This window comes from Diabrotica undecimpunctata, unplaced genomic scaffold (genome assembly GCF_040954645.1).
Source record: "Diabrotica undecimpunctata isolate CICGRU unplaced genomic scaffold, icDiaUnde3 ctg00001768.1, whole genome shotgun sequence".
NCBI lineage: Eukaryota > Metazoa > Arthropoda > Insecta > Coleoptera > Chrysomelidae > Diabrotica > Diabrotica undecimpunctata.
Window position 1 is genome coordinate 4,369 of NW_027312729.1, and position 19,371 is coordinate 23,739.

General features: G+C 33.1%; 1 protein-coding gene across 1 annotated transcript; it reads right to left on the reverse strand.

Annotated features, from left to right (window-relative positions):
- Positions 1 to 314: 314 nt before the first annotated feature.
- On the reverse strand, positions 315 to 19,148 carry LOC140431714 (NACHT and WD repeat domain-containing protein 2-like; the record flags this gene model as incomplete). Its single annotated transcript, XM_072519598.1, has 8 exons — positions 315 to 690; positions 9,423 to 9,496; positions 11,078 to 11,292; positions 11,370 to 11,601; positions 17,560 to 17,931; positions 18,342 to 18,576; positions 18,636 to 18,931; positions 18,993 to 19,148. Coding segments are annotated over 8 exons (1,956 nt in total), but the record flags the coding sequence as incomplete, so codon positions are not given.
- Positions 19,149 to 19,371: the final 223 nt, after the last annotated feature.

Sequence of the window (19,371 nt, forward strand, 5' to 3'; positions counted from 1 at the left end):
GCTGATGTTGACAGTGATGTCAAAACGCTTCATGGATTTTAATAAATAAATATTGTTTTTACAATTTGTGGTTTCACTTAGAGACTAGTCATCGTTATTACCTCACAAACCACATTAGAGAATACTTTTCATTGTGATAATAATTTATACTTTACAAATACTTACTTAATAATATCCCAAACACAAAGCTCTTTGTTATTGGTAGAGACGGTTACAATAAACTGATCAGTCTTCGGAAGGCGTACAACTAAATCGAAATTCTTCTCTTCAATCGTCTTCTCCGAAAACTGGTCTGATTCCACCGAATCTACGCGCTATCTCAGAGTCAGCGATAAAACAGGGGGAGATTTACATACACTATACACTTTTGATAAACTAGAGTCATTATTTTCTATACTAAGTTCATTCTTGCTAATTTTATCAGTTAAATATTTGTACATGTGTGAGTAGAATTGTTTGCCGTCGTAGTTCATTACGGAGGCGTGAGTTTCAATAAAGTCTTTAAGAACAAGCGTAAATTGATTTAAGATTTGAGGATGAAGGTTGATATCTTCTAATATCTGATAACAGTTGGAGCCGCACACTTTGTCGTATATCCAGGAAGTATCCGAGAGGAACATCGAGTTCTCCAGATTGGAATGCAGTTGGAAGTGTTGGTAGGGAAGTTCGTCCAGTCGCCTGCGGTTATAACTGTTGAAGAGATTTACTATTATAATATAGAAGTTACATTATGACGTTTGTTGTTTATAGGTTTTTTTAAATAGTAAGCAAACAAATTGTGTACAAACCTAAAAACTCATTTGTAATAGTGCCAAGATAAAGTGCCTGATGAACAGGTATTTCTACAAATATTTGTCATAGGGCGTGTACAAAAAGTTCGTAAATTGCTTATATTTCGATTCCTGATATGTTTACGAAAAAAATTTTCAACATAATTTTTTTTTGTATTTTGCAAAACGACTTAATTTTTGAATAAATACCAGGAGTCTACTTTAACCGACAAGACCAGTTTCTAAGCTGAGACATGAGCCAGGTAAGTAAATCGTCTACAGACAGTTCCGAGATTTAACATCGAAAAGATTTTAATACCCATCTACGTTTAAGTCTTCATATTTTACTTAGAAAAACTTTATAATACGACTGAAACGTGTACTAAATTTCATCAGATCGGTTTAATAGTTTTTGCATAATAATTGTGCAATCCAAAGTTCGCAAAAAATTGCAAATTTGCAAAATTATGGTGGGTCTAAAGGCGGACTAAAGCGACTCGTGTAGGTACTTGGCAAGTACACAATTATTTGCCTACTTTGTATACGAGCTTTGCAAGTATACGAGCTTTGCGAGTGCGATGGGCGCTCACACGACGGGTACAATTCACAAGTACACGAGAGTGTACAGACATAGCAAGTATACGAAAGGATTTTTAACAACCTTGATAAATGAATCAGTGATGTGACAGAGGTCGTCCGGAACATCTCGTTGTTGCTTTCGCAGCTTTTGTTGTAATGAGCTCTGATTATTTAATTAAATTAAAAAAAAAGCAAAAAAGCTGTTGAACGGTATAAAAGTCGAAGCAAGTAAGTACCTGTATTTAAAATTAACTAAAACAGCATTGTTTGAAAAATGAAAAACAACAAGTCGCCAGGAGATGATGGAATAGTTACAGAAGCTATAAAACTTGGCGGAACTTCTCTTCTGAAAAAAATACGAGACCTCTTCAATCTCTGCTTGTATAGTAAAACAATTCCTATAGCTCGGAATAACTCCATTACAATTCTTGTGCATAAAAAGGGTGACAACATGAACCTAGAGAATTACAGGCCAAATTATCTACTCAACCATTTATACAAACTATACACCAGAATAATAACCAATCGATTGGAAGCAAAATTTGAGCTATATCAGCTAAGAGAGCAGGCTGCTTTTCGCCCCAACTATGGTACAAATGACCACCTACAGTGCATAAAAGTCTTGATTGAAAAATCAATTGAATACAATAGACCTCCAGTTCTAACATTTATAGACTTCCATAAAGCGTTTGCTACTATCGAACTACCCGCACTTCTAAAGGCATTGGAAGAGTGTCGAATTGATCATAGATACACCAATATTATAGAAAATATATACAGAAATGCTACAACAACTATAAATCTGCACGGTCCTACCAATAAGATACATATCAGGAGAGGTATTTGACAGGGAGATAGTATGTCGCCTAAGTTGTTCATTACTGTACTTGAACATGCTCTGAAGTCACTGGAATGGGAAAGTAAAGGAATAAATATTGATGGTGAGATGCTTAGTCATCTACGATTCGCAGATGATATTGTTCTGATTTCAGAGGACCTAAAGGCTGCCAGTGATATGTTAAATGAACTCAGCGATGCAGCACGTAAAGTAGGTCTAAATATTAACTATAGTGTATTTTTATGTATGAGAGAGTAATAAAACAATAAATTATGTATGCAAATCCCTAAACTGTTGATACGGGTGACTCAATGAAAAACAGATATTTGTCAACAAGTTTACAGAAGTATATAGGAAAACAATTTTAAATTGAGTATGACCACCAGGTATAAAGGTTGGAGCAGAATAGAATACAATAGTTGTGAGGGTTACTAATCCCTAAATAAGGTTGCCAGTGTCGGAGTGATGGAGATTAACAGGTACTAATGAATTTGCAAGAAATGTAAGATGTTTATTTTATTGGTTATATATAACCAATAAAAGTTTAATAAGTACCTGCCTATTTGCAAAATAAAGTTTAATTCTTTAGATAAAATAAAACGTTTTATTTTATCTATTTGCAAAATAAAGTTTAATTCTTTAGATAAAATAAAACGTTTTATTTTATCTGAAATGAGTGCATTCCACGAAGTAAGGGTTTCAACAATCAAACATTTAATTCTTTAATTCCAGGAATCTACGACAGTAATTGACTGGATAATTACCTTCTAAACTTATTCCACAGAAAATGTGATAGTGGGTTTTTCCATTTTGTATATAGGAAGGTCCTAGTGGCGTATTCAAAATTCTTAACAGTTCACTAAAAGTAGGTACTTCAGTTGCAAGGTGCAGTTTATTGTGTATACTAGTGTTATGGAAAATTTGGAAGTGCCGTGTAAACGCCGAAAAATTGGTCCTCTAACAGTTAATGAAAAAACATTAATATTTAATTGTTTTAAATCATTTACAGACAAACGTTTATGTGAAAGTGTTGATGAGACCGTTGAGTTAGTTAGCAGCACACTTGGTGTTGGGAAATCTACGATTTACAGAGTTATTAAAGAAGAGAAATGTGGTAGTTTTCAAATGCCACGTAATGCTCCAGGGAAACCAAAATTTCAAATAGAATTTCATTTTAAAGAAGGAATTCGACGGAAAGTGCACGAATTCTTCTTTAGACAAGAATTTCCAACATTGGATAAAGTTCTTGTCTCAGTTCGAGATGATAAGGATTACCCAGAAATGAGTCGAAGTACGTTATGGAAACTTTTAAAAGAAATAGGCTTCCGCTGGAAAAAGAATCCCAGAAAGTCTATTTTATTAGGAAGAAGCGATATTGTCATATGGAACGCGCTATCTCAGAGTACCAAAAAAGAAAAATATTTTATCTTGATGAAACATGGATCAACGAGGGTCATACACCAAATAAATTTTGGCAGGATGAAACTGTTACAAGTCAAAGGCACGCTTTTGTAAATAACTTATCTACTGGTTTAAACCCACCATCAGGAAAGGGACGCAGGCTGATAATAGTACACATTGGCAGTTCAGACGGTTTTGTTGAAGGTGGTTTATTAACTTTTGAATCAACTCGTATCGGTGACTACCATGAAGACATGAACGCTGATGTCTTTCAAGAATGGTTCGAACAAATGATAGATCTTCTTCCTAAGAACTGTGTAATAGTAATGGATAATGCAAGTTATCACTCCAGACTTATAGAAGGACTGCCCACAACCAAGTGGTTAAAAAAAAATCGGTTGCCTGTAAAGTCGGTTTTACGGGCGAAGATTTTACGTGACAACGTCTTTTTCTCGGTAGAATATTTATTGATATGAATATTATTAAATTGCATAATAGGAACAAGGAATTGAATGAAAATAAGAATTGCACAAATTTTAACTATAGAAATATATTTTGTTTACTAAAACATTGTACATGTAAACTTAAACTTAACTAATTTCTATTTGAGTGATTTTGTTGAGGATAGGACGATGATAGGAGAAATATGAAATGAAAGGAAGTGTTTCTGCTGTAATGTGTCTTGAACGCCAAGAACGCTCGAGAAAGACAGAGACCAGTGATGTTCCGTGGAGCTTATCCAATATCGGGAGATGCCTTCGGAAAAATTCGGTAGATTTCGGTAGATCATATGCAATGACGTAAATTATATATATTATAATACAGTGCGTCCAATTAAGTGAACACCATAATGGAATTTTTTTTTAGTTTTATGACCTAAAACCTAAAATCAATCAATTAAATTTTTTGAGCCATATACACGAGGTTTGTCAAAAAATATGAACATAACATTCATATTTTTTGATAAACTGCCTATATTACTAAAAAAATTTAATATCTGATGATTGTATTCTAAGTTTTAGATCATTCAGAACTTTTTAGAAAGAATAACTTTTTTCCATAAAACTAAAAATAGAAAAGTTTCCCATTATGGTGGCGACTTAATGGTTCAAAAGTTAAAGACCTTAAATAATTATGCTGAAATAATTATTAGAAATAACCATAATTCATTGAATTTTGTTTAATAAATAAAGAATCAAATTATTGGGACCAAATGCTCACATCAGCTATTATGATACAAATAAGGTTTAATAATATTTTGAGAAATAGTTATAGGTCATAATATTTACAGAAAGTTAAAACGTTCTGGTTCAAATAGATGTAACAACCATTATCTGCTAATGGATTAAGTCGGCAGTCAAAGAAAACCGACAGCACACACACCGTCATTTAGCTAATAATTTATCACTTGATACTTGAGATTCTTTGAGAATTGAAAGAGACGTGTGTGAATGATTATGATTACGGAATGATGTTTATACAATATGTTATTATTAGGTATAAAATTACGAACTTGAATCTCGGGGTATTTCGCTTTCTTTGCATCTTTGCAAATATATTTTTAAACACTATAGGGAAGTATCAAATGAATTTTAATACAAACGTGTTAAAAATACCAAGTATTAGGTTACACTGAAAAGTTTTTTTGATGGTAACAGAAATAAAAAAGATAAATTGTATTATCCGAATTTATTTTCAAGTCATTGTGATATTTGTTTTAAAATTAGGTAGATTCAAGGGGCAGTTCGATAGATCGGTAGATAGGAATCAAATTCGGTAGATCTACCGAAAAATCGGTAGACGGAACAACACTGACAGAGACACAAGCACGGAAGCACGCACCGATTCAACGCGCCTAATTCTCTAGTGCTGCGCGCGCAGCGGACCCGATCATGTTTGAGTGGGAGAGAGACGCAAGGCATTCGCCGGTCCGGCGGGCCTCTTTCTCGTTCGGTGACTCACTGTAACAGACGTGAGCGGGCGTTACACTTTTTCATGAATGACTCCGAGCCACAACCTAATTTAAGACGTTGTCACGTCAAAAGACTTGCAGAATTGGCTGAGTTCAAAAAATATTACGTACCATCCCGGATCTATGAGAAAGGAACTTTATTCGTTGTGTGCCCTTCATAAAGAAAAATTTAAAAATACGAAATTGATGAAATTGCCAAAAATCGTGGAATGACAGTACTTAGATCCCCACCATATCATTGTGAATTAAACCCGATTTGAACTGGTATGGGCACAGATAAAGAGTGAAGTTTCAAGAAAAAATACCACTTTTAAAATTCATGATGTTAAACAGTTGTTTTTGGAGGCCGTAAATAATGTAAAACCTGAAAACTGGGAAAAAGGCAGTAAATCACACTATTAAAGAAGAGGGAAAAAATGCTGGAAGCTGGACAATATTACTGATAAAATGATCGAGCCAGTTATTATAAATCTTGGTTCTGAAAGTTCATCTTCTGAATCTGATTTGGATTTGTAACAAGTAGCTGTAAGTTTTATATTAATATTTTTATTCATCTATTTAACATACCTTAGACGGTTTTAAAAACTCTTTTTCTCTTTTGTAATTTTTAAAAATTAAAAAAAATGTGAATTTTTTTAAACCCTTTTTAATGTAGGCCAGTCAGTTCTAATATAGTGTGTGATAAAAGAGGTCACTTTTGTTTACATACACATAACACTTTATAACACTGAAATAATTCATTTATTTTTTACAATTATTCAAAGTAATTTTTCAATTAATCTTGAGCACGCCCATGGAGTGGTCGGAGCTACCAGTTAAAATTATGCTAATTACTCTCTCGTTCATAAAAATAAACTATACCAAAGGACAAAAATGATGACTAATTTAGTTCCGAGCCATCCTTTAAGTGTAGAAGACGTCGAAATTAAAAATTGTTGTCAGCTACATATACCTTGGATATACGGTAAAAATTAGCAGAGATAATCAAACTGCTGAGCTGCTAAGAAGAATAACACTGGAATAAGAAGTATATGAAAAACTGCATGATATTTTAAAGGTGATATACCTATCAGATTAAAAAGAAGAGCCTTTCATCAGTGTGTCTTGCCTGTCCTTACATATGGCGCAGAGACACTTACCCTAACAAGGACATCTACACGAAAACTACAAAACGCAACGTAGAATGGAAAAATCATTGTTAGGCATAACGTTGCGAAGATAGGGTAAAAAACAAAGAAATCCGTAGAAAAAGTGTGTGTACAAGACATTCTAAAACACATAGCCAAAATTAAATGGAGGTGGGCAGGACACGTCGCTAGAATGAAGGATAATAGGTGGACTAAAAACATCTTGAAATGGAGACCAAGAGCGGATAGACGAAACTCGGGAAGACCACCCACAAGATGGACTGACGATATAAAGAGGATTTGTACCAACTGGATTGCAGCAGCGCAAGATAGATCTGACTGAATGGAGGTTTTTCGAGGAGGCCTATGTTCAGCAGTGGACGACTATGGGCTGATGATGATGATGATGATGAAAACAGCATTGTAGCTACAAAAACTGAAAAAAATGTATAAATATTTTTCGTGAGATACAGCGCCATTCATATGTTGCAGGATCTCAAACGAGAACCTTTATGGCCATAATGGCCATTAGCAAATCTTTTTTTTTCAGTTCATTTAAAGTTCACTGGACAAAGATATTATCTTGTATCTTTTCCAGGCATCATTAACTGCATTACAATTTTTATGTTCTTTATGTTTCGTCATCCAAATGACCGGCTCATTTTTATAAAAACTTTTATATGAACCTGCCAATTATTTATACATTTCGTTTGAGCACCTATGCAAGACAAGTATTGTGTGTACTTCGCAAGCGGGCAAGTGTAGGAATAATCGTGATCTCTTTGACTCGGGTCATTTTTACCGACAACAGATGCAAAACCAACAAGTGGTATCGAGTGACAAATAATTGTACGAGTAACCCACTCACACGACATGGCAAGTATACGCAAGTGACGATTATTCGCCAAGTACACGAGTCGTTTGAGTCCGGCTTAAAATAAGTAGTCTAAATTTTTTTACAGATAAAGGAAGGCTCATCTTTTTAAAACGCACTTTGAAAAGATGGAATCGGCCAACTATGCTAGCCTAGGAAATTTTTTAAAGTTATAAACATTTATACGTAATTTTCAAATCAAAATACATTTTTTTCAAATTTAATAAATTAATAATTATTATAAAACTGCTGAAATAAATTATTTTTAATATGTAAAATTATTTAAAAAAGTTAAAATTTTTTTCCATAATATATATGTATATATATATATATATATATATATATATATATATATATATATATAATATATATTATTATATATATATATATATATATATATATATATATATATATATATATATATATACTATATATATATATATATATAAAGAAAATTACGGAGGAGAATACTAGGACCTGTGAGAGAAAACGGAATCTTCAGAAGTCGATAGAACAACGAGCTTTATTAACTTTATAAAGAAGCACCACTGTCAGACTTCATTAGAATACAAAGATTGTAATGGGCCGGACATTTGATAAGAATGGGATAGGATAGGCTACCAAAAAGAGCACTGAATGTTAGAATGCAGGAAAAGAGACCGCTTGGAAAGCCAAGAAAGCGCTGGGAAGACACAGTAAACAGCGACGCATAAGCCCTTTTAGGATTTCCGTGTATGAAGAAGAGCAGCCACAGACAAGCAAGCGTGGAGGCAAAAATAAAGGAAGCCAAGGCTCAATTTGGGCTGTAGTGTCGTAGAAGAAGAAGAAAAAGTCAGATATTGCACCAAAAAACTAATAAAGCATTTTGTTGGAATGGTTACAGAGTCAGGCGATGATGGTTGGACAGTAAAGTTCACACGATTTCCAAAAAATGCGTTTTCATGCGCAGTAATGGAAGACATAAAGACTGTAGACCAAAGTGATATCGTCTTGGTTTGCCAGAACCAACTGTCAATAGATGCGGTTCGTTTATATTCTCAGATTCTTTTAAAGAATAGAATTTATCTTCTTAATTGCTTTTTTGATTTCAATATTTGTTGTACTTAAGTACCAATAAAGTGTGTTTTTTTAGATAATTAATTTTTTTACGATCAATCTTTATACTTTAAATTTTATACTTTTACCCTGTAATGTTTTGAATAACGTCCTTATAGGTTGGGTATACATAATTATTACATTTGTCCCAAACTTCGACGTAAATATGATATACTGACATATTTAAAAAAAAAAATGCCTAACATTTTTCACAAAAAGTTGCGTGTATATGAAAGATAAGGTCAATTAATCAATTGTTCAATTTTTTGTTTTATCATTGTTCCATTAAAAAATGCAAGTTTTACCCGTATGAAAGTGAACTATATAAAAATTAAATCACATTTACCCCATTTCACTTTACCGTTTTAATGGTAACCATTTTTGACAATAAATTGTTAATAATTAAAAAACAACGCCCAAATTTCTGCAGAACGAAAAAACTCAAATTAAATACGTGGCTATTGCGAAATTTTGAGAAAAACTTTTTTGCCTCGAATTATACATTTTAAAAAGAATAATTACAATATACTCTGCTCAACTTAAGAATTTCTAATAAATTAAAACAAACTTTTAACAACTTCGTAAGTTGTCTATTGTGCAAAAATAAGCTTTGCAATTAAAAGCAAAATAAAAATAAAAATTAGAATTAAAAAGCTTTATTAAAAAAATATGTACATGCATAACGGCAAACAAATTAAATATGTACAAAAATAATATGTAAATCAAACAAAATAAGGAAAACACCACATCCATATTATCACCATACCATTTTCCTAATATATTTTCTTGAACGACCAACCGAGCCTGGAGATTTTTAGGTTTACTATTCCACCATCGGCCCTAAAAGAATCAATAGTTTATTTGTAAATATAAACTTACTTTACTGTAGATAAATACTTAAAGTAATAATTATAATATTTAATATTTTTATTATAATAACAACAAATAATCAAAAACTGCAGAAAATAACAGAAAGATTCTGTACCAAACTATATACAAGTAGTTAACAAATAAGAACGGTCAACAGCATCAGCGAAAAAGACTGATCAACCAAGGATCAGAGCTTATGCCGTATACAACTCAAGAAGAAATCGGACACTCGTTAAGAGAAATGAAAAATAAGAAAGCCTGGGCGAAGCTGGCGTAATGATAGAGGCTGTAACACTTGGAGAAGAAACTTTATAAAACGAATTAAAGACTAATTTATTCTATATCTTCAAAATCGAATAATCCCATCTCAGTAGAGCAAACTCAGTGTTCAACGGACAAGTTCATGGTAACCCCCCCCCCCCCTCCGACAAAGATTTTACAATACCTTGCCGCGATGTCTGTGGAATAATGGACCGTGGAAGTGATGACGTAGATTTTATTGACATCTGTCAGTTTCACTTTCCAAACAAACATTATTTAGTGTGGATAATTTGTATTTTTCGTTATTTTTTCATTTTTTTACAGAATCTTTCCGCTTTTTGCAATATCTAAGTATTCTAATAGTTACTACAACAATTTTACAAGGTTGTGTAAATAATAAAGCATGTTGTTTTATAAAAATAACAATAAAATGCCTGTATCAATAAAGTAAGGTTAGAATGTCTTTAATTTAAACTTTTAAACTATATTTCATAGAAATAGAACACTGAATTATGATGGTATTATCGTAAAAAACACTATACTTAAAAGAAAAAGCAGCAGAGGAAGCAAAATGTTAACTTTATAGAAATTAAAAAGTCTTGAATTGGGCATTTCAACTTTTGTTTGGAAAGTAATTGACAGTTGTGACGTCACACTTCCACTGTTCATTCTAATTAATCCATCGAGCAAAAAGACAAAAGAGGGAATGTAAAGGTAGTGGGGGCAAAAATATTGTTAGACAGGAAGTGCCATCTTGAGAGGCCAAATTAAACAAGGAAAGAGAGTCTTTCCTTGTTTAAGAAATCAAATTTAGTTGGGTTATGTTATTATTTGTCCCAACTGTCACATGAAATCTTATTTATATTGAAGTTTTTTAACAATTGTTTCACATTTTAGACTGTTATCGTTAATATTTAATTAAAATATTCTCGTCTAAGACACATTCTGAAAACTATTTTATAGCTACTGCTAATAAGTGTCGTAAAATTTAAATTTGGCGCATTCGCATTTCCGGATATGTCCGCCATCAGAGGCCACTTTTTTGGTCGCCTTTTCATAACGATTAGATTCCCTCTTTTGTCTTTTTGCTCGATGAATTAATCTAAGGAGTTTAAAAATTAACTCCTATTATCAAGTAATAAATATATACATTAACGCGCTATCTCAGAGTTGTTAGTGTAAATGAATTAAAATAAGTGTTAGAATATTGTACATAAACTAAAGACTGTAAATACATTTTATGACAATGAAATAATGTTTATCTTTATAAGAGTGAAAATAAATTCTTACATTGTAATAGTCATAAAGCATTTGGTGGGCCCATTTTTTATGTTCTTTGAATCTTTCAGACGCTGCTTCCTTTAACAAATTATCCTTCCACTGAATACCCAGTACCTTACCAGTTAAGGTCCAATGAAGGAATGGAGCTAAGTACTTATTTATTCTAGACCAAGTTATGCACGCTGGAGCCCAAGAAACTAAAACATCACATAGAGACGTTTTTTCTAAAATAAATAGAGATCAAAATCTACATCTATATAAAAAAAATAAAAATATAATATAAGTCTAGACAACTTATTACCAAATGTTGTGTCAGTATGGAAATGTTCATCGAAAGCTAATAAATCTATCATTTCTGAGTCAGTTAGGCTATGTTTTGTACAGGTTAATAGAGCCAGAGCGTGTTGAACTTGAGTTTCTCCTAAAATTGTTTCTAGTTCTTCTAGCATTTGATGTAGTTGATCGTTGACGTGTCCTTTTGGTACGATTTCGTGTTCTTTATCTACCCACCACGATGTTTGCCATGCTAAAACCTAAAAGAGCAAATGCTAGATGTTATTTTTTTAAAAACTTACCAAAATAGATGTAAAAATATAGGAAAAACTTTAACAATTATTATTAATATTTTTCTTTAACCGCTTAACAATTTATCCCAAGTATGCTCGGCCAAACAATTTTTAAAAAAAATTATTAACCCGAGATATCTCGCGCTGAATTTTGACTGAACAGCTGAACAGTAGCAAACAGTTTAAAATCGTTTTAAATAGTGGCATAAAATATATTAAAACGTTTTTAACTCATCTATTTTGTTGCTGTAGACTTTGTTGTCGCTGTATTATACACCAGGGGTCACCAATTATATTCCCTGAGGGTCCGTTTCGAAAACCTACTACACTTCCGCGGTCCGGAGACTCAGCACTAAACCAGACAGTGGCGTAACCGGGAGGGGTTACCAAGAAACGCTCCAGTAGTTGTAACCCCCCCTCAGGAGATCATCCTGGTTACGTAGTTGAAACCAGGTAACTAGGCCACCTCTTTTAGGGAGGGGTATGAAATAAACTTAAGAAAAAAGATGATTATAAAGCTATTATATTGTTTTTTCTCCCGTCTTTGTTTATGAAACGACTCAGAATGACGACTGATCGAAGACTGCGATGCGACAAGCAAAACTGAGATTAAGACTAGGAATGCGCGATATTCATCGATGATTGATAAACATCATACTCCTTGATTCGATGGTCGATGTTTTGCCATCGATGTTTAGGTATTCGATAACATCGATACTAAATCGATGTTAAATGAAAATATCCCACATCAACCCCAGTAATCTTTAGTTTTATTAAATACAATAGAATTATTATAAAATTCCACAGAATGGTTACTATATCAGAAATATGCAAATTAAAATGTTATTATGAAATACAAAAAAATTTCAAAATTTTAAATACAAAAGAAATTTATTTTATTATGGTTCTATTACCTGAAAGTTTGGGGAAAACATTTTAGTTTTATTATAGACTGGTTACTAGGTACTGTTCAGACAGCTTTCCTATTGTAGTTTGCTAAAAGAATAATTTTAGGTAGGTACTTTCTGAAATTTTGGAAAACCGTTTAGTCGAAACATATTGTTTAGAATACGAGTATTTCTGTATAGTATTAGTACTGTGTATTTTAAAATGTAAAATGTAAAGATATTTATATATTTAGATTTGATTATAATTTTACACTATAATTTTATTACTATATTTTGAATTTAACGGCGGTCCGCATAAAACAAGGTCACGGTCCGGATGCGGACCGCGGTCCGCCATTTGGTGACCCCTGTTTCTAACGGTAATGATTTAGTACATGGTACATGTCTGAACATTAAAAAAGGCGTATTGCAGTTTATCGCAGTTTGTTTCTTTTATTTACGAATACCGTGCGGCATTCATGAAGGGTACTAGTGAAGACGAACATTACCAGTACGAAAGAAGTGGATCAGAATATAATATAAGCCGTTCAAGTTCTGAATGTAATACCGAAAGTATTCTTGATGAAATTAAATAATTCAGATGATAGTGATACTGATGTAACAGCAGCAGGTGATGGTGTGATATAAATATTTTATCGCCACCGTCGCCACCACCTATATTTCCGTTTCATGGGAAATCTTCTATAAATTTTGAAATTCCTGAGCCAAACAACGTCTAACACTTCTTCAATAAATTCTTTGACGATAGTATTATTGCTCATATTGCCACCGAAACCAATCGGTATGCAGAATAAATAACTAGAAATGCTTCAGCTACGTCGAAAGGATTACATTGGAGGGAAACTAAAAATGCTGAAATACGTGTTTTCCTTGGTTTAGTTATTCTACAGATAATCGTAAAAAAGCCCGACCAACAACTGTAGTGGTCAAAATAATCCACAATATTATTCAAAGAAGCTATTAGCTATCAGAGATATTGCCAAATATAACAATATTTACAGTTTTCTAATAACGAAGAATATAAACCAAAAGAGCATCCAAATCGTAAACTAAATAAAATTTGGCCTATTTATGAACACTTTTCAAAAATATTTAGGAAGTGCTATTCTCTCGATCGAGACGTTACAATAGACGAAAGTTTGTTATTATACAAAGGACGACTTGGATGGAAACAATACATTCCGCTCAAGAGAGCTCGATTTGGCAGAAAAAGTTATCTGTTGTGTGACTCTAAAAGCGGTTTTGTTTGGTCATTTATAATATATACCGGCAAAGGAACCGTTATCAACGATAATTATGCAACGTACGGATTTACATCGCAAATTGCACTATCTCTTATGGAGCCGCTATTCGACTTAGGCCATTGCCTCATAACTGACAACTTTTATTCTTCGCAACTATCTGATTATCTGATACCTTAAAAACCCGACACTTATGGAACCGCAAAAGCTAATAGAAAAGAAATTCCACCACTCATCATCATCATCACTGGCTCGACAACCCTTTTTGGGTCTTGGCCTGTTCTAGGATTCTTCTCCATTCCGATCTGTTTCGTGCTTTTTTTCTCCAGTTTTTTATTTTTAAGGTTGTTATATCATTTTCTATTTGTTCTAAGTATCTCAGTTTCGGTCTTCCTCTTGTTCTTTTTTCTACTGGCATCTGTTTGAATATTTTGTTTGGTATTTCGCCTTCTTCCATTCTTTCTACATGTCCTATCCAACGCAGCCATCCTATTTTGATGAATGTTATAATATCCGGATCCTGGTATATTTTGTATAGTTCAGAGTTGTATCGTCTTCGCCATATTCCGTTTTCTTTTGTGCCCTTATATATGTGTCGCAAGATTTTTCTTTCGAAGGTGGCTAACAACGTTTCCTCTCTTTTAGTAAGTGTCCAGGTTTCTGAGCCATATGTGAGTACCGGTCTTATTAGGGTTTTATATATTTGGCATTTTGTCTTTCTTGCGACGTTATCTGATCTTAGGTGTCTAATTAAGCCATGGTAACATTTATTTGCAATAAATATTCGCCTCTTCACTTCCTCCGTAACGTTATTATCAGACGTGACTAGGGATCCCAAGTATATAAAGTTTTTTACCTCCTCTATGTTGTATTCTCCTATTGTTATATTTTGTGGCTGTCTTATTTCTGCGTTTTTACTTACCTGCATATATTTTGTTTTGGTCTGATTGATTTTAAGACCACTATTTTGTGCAGCTCGTTCTATTTGGTTGTATGCCTCTATCATTTCTCTTCTTGATCTTGCGATTATGTCAACATCATCTGCAAATGCTAGTATTTGCACGCTTTTATTAATGATTGTTCCTCGTGTATTGACTGTTGTGTCCCTCAGTATTTTCTCGAGCACGATGTTGAACAAGATGCATGATAGAGCGTCTCCCTGGCGTAGTCCCTTTTTCACATCTATTGTTTCCGTTAATTCATTTTGTATCCGGATTCTACTTTCTACTTTTAGAGATTCTTTTATCAGTTCTATTAGTTGTGTTGGTATATTAAATTCTTTCATTGCTTTTATTAAGAATTCTCGGTTTATATTGTCATATGCGCTTTCAAAGTCTATGAAGAGATGTTGGGTGTCGATGTTATATTCACTTGTTTTTTCGAGGATCTGTCGCAGAACAAATATCTGGTCTATTGTTGACTTCTGTCTACAGAAGCCACTTTGGTATTTGCCAACTATTTTTTCAGCGTTTAATTCCACCACTCATGCACACAAAAAAAGTCCCAAAAGGAAATATCATTGGTTATCAAAGTGGAAAATTATTAGTATTACGATGGCGAGATAAAAGAGATATAATTATGCTTTTTACTGTAACAAGAAAAATGGAGGACAATACACACCATTACAATTTCGCATGAATGTGATTGAAATGATATTTGAAACCTATCACTCCAGTATAATCGTTTTATCTAATAGACGTTTTCCAAAATATGTTCCTCCAACACAGAAGAAAAATGACCCGACACGTCAATGTGCAATGTGTAGCAGAAAAAGGGATAACACCGGAAAAAGAGTTCGAAAAGTAACGAAATATATGTGTCCTCACTGTCAAATGCCATTATGTGTTGTGCCATGCTTCCAAGACTATCACTATTGGCAAACAACGTTTTTAGCACTTAACTTTCCTTTGACGAGATAACTCGGAATAATAATTATGGTCTTTGTAAAGGGTTAATTTTTTTTTTAATTTTAATAATTTTAATTTAAGAAAAAAATAATTTTTTCTTTAATATGTCTTATTTTTTTGTTAATTTACGTTTTTCGTTACTTTTATATATTAAAATATACCAATAAAAAAATCAGTAGAACTGTTAAAACTAGGGGAAGCGGATAACTTGGAAGTATTGGCAGATTTATTCAACACGGTGTACAATACGGGAATAATACCACAAGAGTGGCTGAAATCAGCATTTATAACCACCCCTAAAAAACAAGCAGCAAAAGAGTGCTCTGATTATCGAACACTGAGCCTCAGAGTCATACTTTAAAAGCACTGATGAAAGTAATACATAAGAGAATATACGAAAGGCTAGGGAGGATATTAGCGAGACGCAGTTCGGGTTCCGAAATGGAATGGGTACTCGAGAAGGACTATTTGCCATCAACATATTAATTCAGCAATGTCGGGATGTAACCGTTGATCTACACTTGTGCTTTGTTGATTACGAAAAAGCTTTCGATAAAGTGAGACATGAAAAACTAATATCAATACGTATGAACAAGCGCATTGACAGTAAAATTATAAATATAGTGCAAACATTATATTGAAACCAAAGTGCCATAGTTCAAATTGATGGGCAACACTCAGAAGAAATGAAGATCTGTAGAGGAGTTAGACAGGGATGTGTTTTATCGCCACTTTTGTTTACCTTATATTCTGAAGAAATTTTCCAAAACACGCTCAATAATATCAAAGCGGGAGTTACCGTTAACGGAAAATTAATTAACAACTTACGATATGCAGACGACACTGGGATCATAGCAACGAGTATAGAAGATCTACAACATCTTATCGAAAGCTTAAGTATGAATAGTGCTGAGATAGGAATTACTATAAACGCTAAAAAAACGAAATACATGCTAATTACAAAAAGACCACCAAATATACATCACCTATTGACAATCAATGGTAACGTGATAGAACAAGTAGAAAAATATCAGTACTTGGGAACTTTGATCAATGAAACCAATGATCATAATCCAGAAATAAACAGGCGAATAGAGATTGCCAGATCAGCATTTATACGAATGAAGCCACTCCTAACGTGCAAAAATCTAAATTTGGGGACCAGACTACGTACCATTCGCTGTTATATATTTTCAATATTATTATATGAAGCTGAGCCTTGGAAATTAAAAAAATGCAATTTAAAAAGAATGGAGGCTTTCGAACTCTGGTTATACCGCAGAGTATTAAAAATATCATGGACTGATAGAATTACAAATAAAGAAGTACTGAGGAGGGTTGGTAAAGAAACAGAACTAATCATCACTATACAAACCATAAAACTGGAATACCTAGGCCACGTGATGAGGGGACCAAAATATGAAATTTTGAGAGCTCATGGTTGAAGAATCTACGTGATTGGTATCAATGCAGATCGATTGATTTGTTTAGAGCAGCAAGCTCAAAAATAAAAATGGCCATTATGATTGCCAACCTCCGTAGGGAAACGGCACGCTAAGAAGAAGAATAAAAAAATTGTCACATTTTTCACAGATTTTTTTCAAAGTAATTCGTAAGGCAAGCCGTTAAATCTCTTAGAAATCAGCTTCCCAAATTATATTTCTTCAACTTGAGTCATACTAATAGTATAAAACCGAATATAATATAATTCGAATATAAATTCAAGTACCTATGTCAAAAATTCTCGAGCAACGATGTAAAATAATTCGAAGTCGTGAAGTAAATGATTTATTGCTAGCTTCAAAATAAATACACTTGACGTAAACTTAGAATATGAATAAATATAGAAAATGAATTTTTCTTTCTTACCTTAGAGTATAAAGGAATGGTACATTCTTGGACAGATTTCAATACGCAGTCTTGAATTTTAGAGTTAACGCTATGATTATATTGCATGACGCTAGACATCAGGATACCCTTGGCTTCGGTTTCTCCGAGAAGAGGCATCTGTATAAAATTGTCTTGGTCAAGCTTTTCGCTAATTTTGGCGTGCATATCACTTTGCTCTGATACAGAGATTATTAATTTAATATTATCTGGCAAAACCGTGGGTAGCCAGTCTATGCTTTTAGAACTGTACGCTCGTACTTGATCCAGACCGTCCAATAAGATTATCAGCGGTCTTTGCAGACAACTTGCTGTTAGTAGATTTGGAAGTACTTTTTGGTAGGTTTCTATGTTCTGAAAAACAAATACAGAAATTATTAAATTAAATTAACGTCTATCAATAGTTCCAACTAGCAATGTTTTTATTAAAGAATTGATATATAACAATGCTTATGGAGCAATGAGGGGAAAGAGAAAAACAGACGAAAGTGGACCAAGAACCACAAATATATAATATAGACTAGAAGCAGAATGCTTATATGGAACTACTACAGAAAAAACACACACAAAGCTAAATACATAATTAACCTTAAGTAAACTAATGTTAGACGATTAGATCGTTTATGTTATTTATTTAAAGATTTCAGTATCTAAAGATATCCCTTATATACCATTTAGAACCTTCAAATATCTGTGTAAGCTTTTTACGTGAAACAAATGATTTTTTATATATATAGACTGGTGTATAACATTTGTATACTTACGTGAGTACAATGGCATTTGTGACCGTAATTTAAAATGGAACACTGATTAGTAATTGAACTTAAAAGCTGTTCTACTGTACTAGATTGGGCGCTGATGCCAATAAATCTAACTATTAAAAATGCCTCTGGTAGCCATTGTTGGCAGCACTGCGCTACTCTGGCCAACAGAGTAGTTTTTCCGCATCCACTGGGTCCGTAAATTACTAATGGATTTGTACTACTTCCATTTATATACCTAAAATAAACGATACAAAAATAACATATATTAGTAAAGGATGTATTTATACAAATTACCCCTTAACTTCGTTGATGGTTTTTTCTCTATCGGTGCTGCATTGAGCTGCCTTCTGACAAAAAGTGGTCTGTTGATTTAGTTCTTCAAACAACGTGGCCTCAATACCAAAACTCGGTTTTAGCATAGTTTTGCTCTGGTGCTCCTCTATTATCGTATTAATCATTTCACTAAGATGTTTCTTCAAATGATGTACTACATTAGCTAAATATTCTTCATGTTCTGGTATTTGAATGTTTAAACCACCCTCGACGTACTTCACTGGTATCCTTACTATATGTTTTTCAGCCAATTGATTCTAAAACAAAACACGTGCTATTATTAGACCCTTTATATGTTTGGGATTATTTTAATAGTACCTTTAAGTCTTTTTGTAAAATATCTAATCTTCTGTGTGCTTCAGCTTCTCCCGGACTCATGTTGTCTGGAGTTTTTGCTGTTGGAGTGTAAACTCTATTTAACCATATACATCTCTTAGCTAGTTCCTGACTCATAAATACTGTATTATGTACTTCCTAGAATTAAAAAAAAAATAATGTTTCGTAGCCATTCGAAGAATTATTGTAAAACTAAAGAGCGTACATTATTATCAACAATATATTGCCTAAAATGTCTTAATGTAACGATGGATTAAATGACGATATTGTAATATTAATTTAAAAAGAGTAGTGATATTTTCTAGTAGAATAGCAGATTTTGGATAATCAAAACAAATTACACGAGTGCGGTTAAATTTAA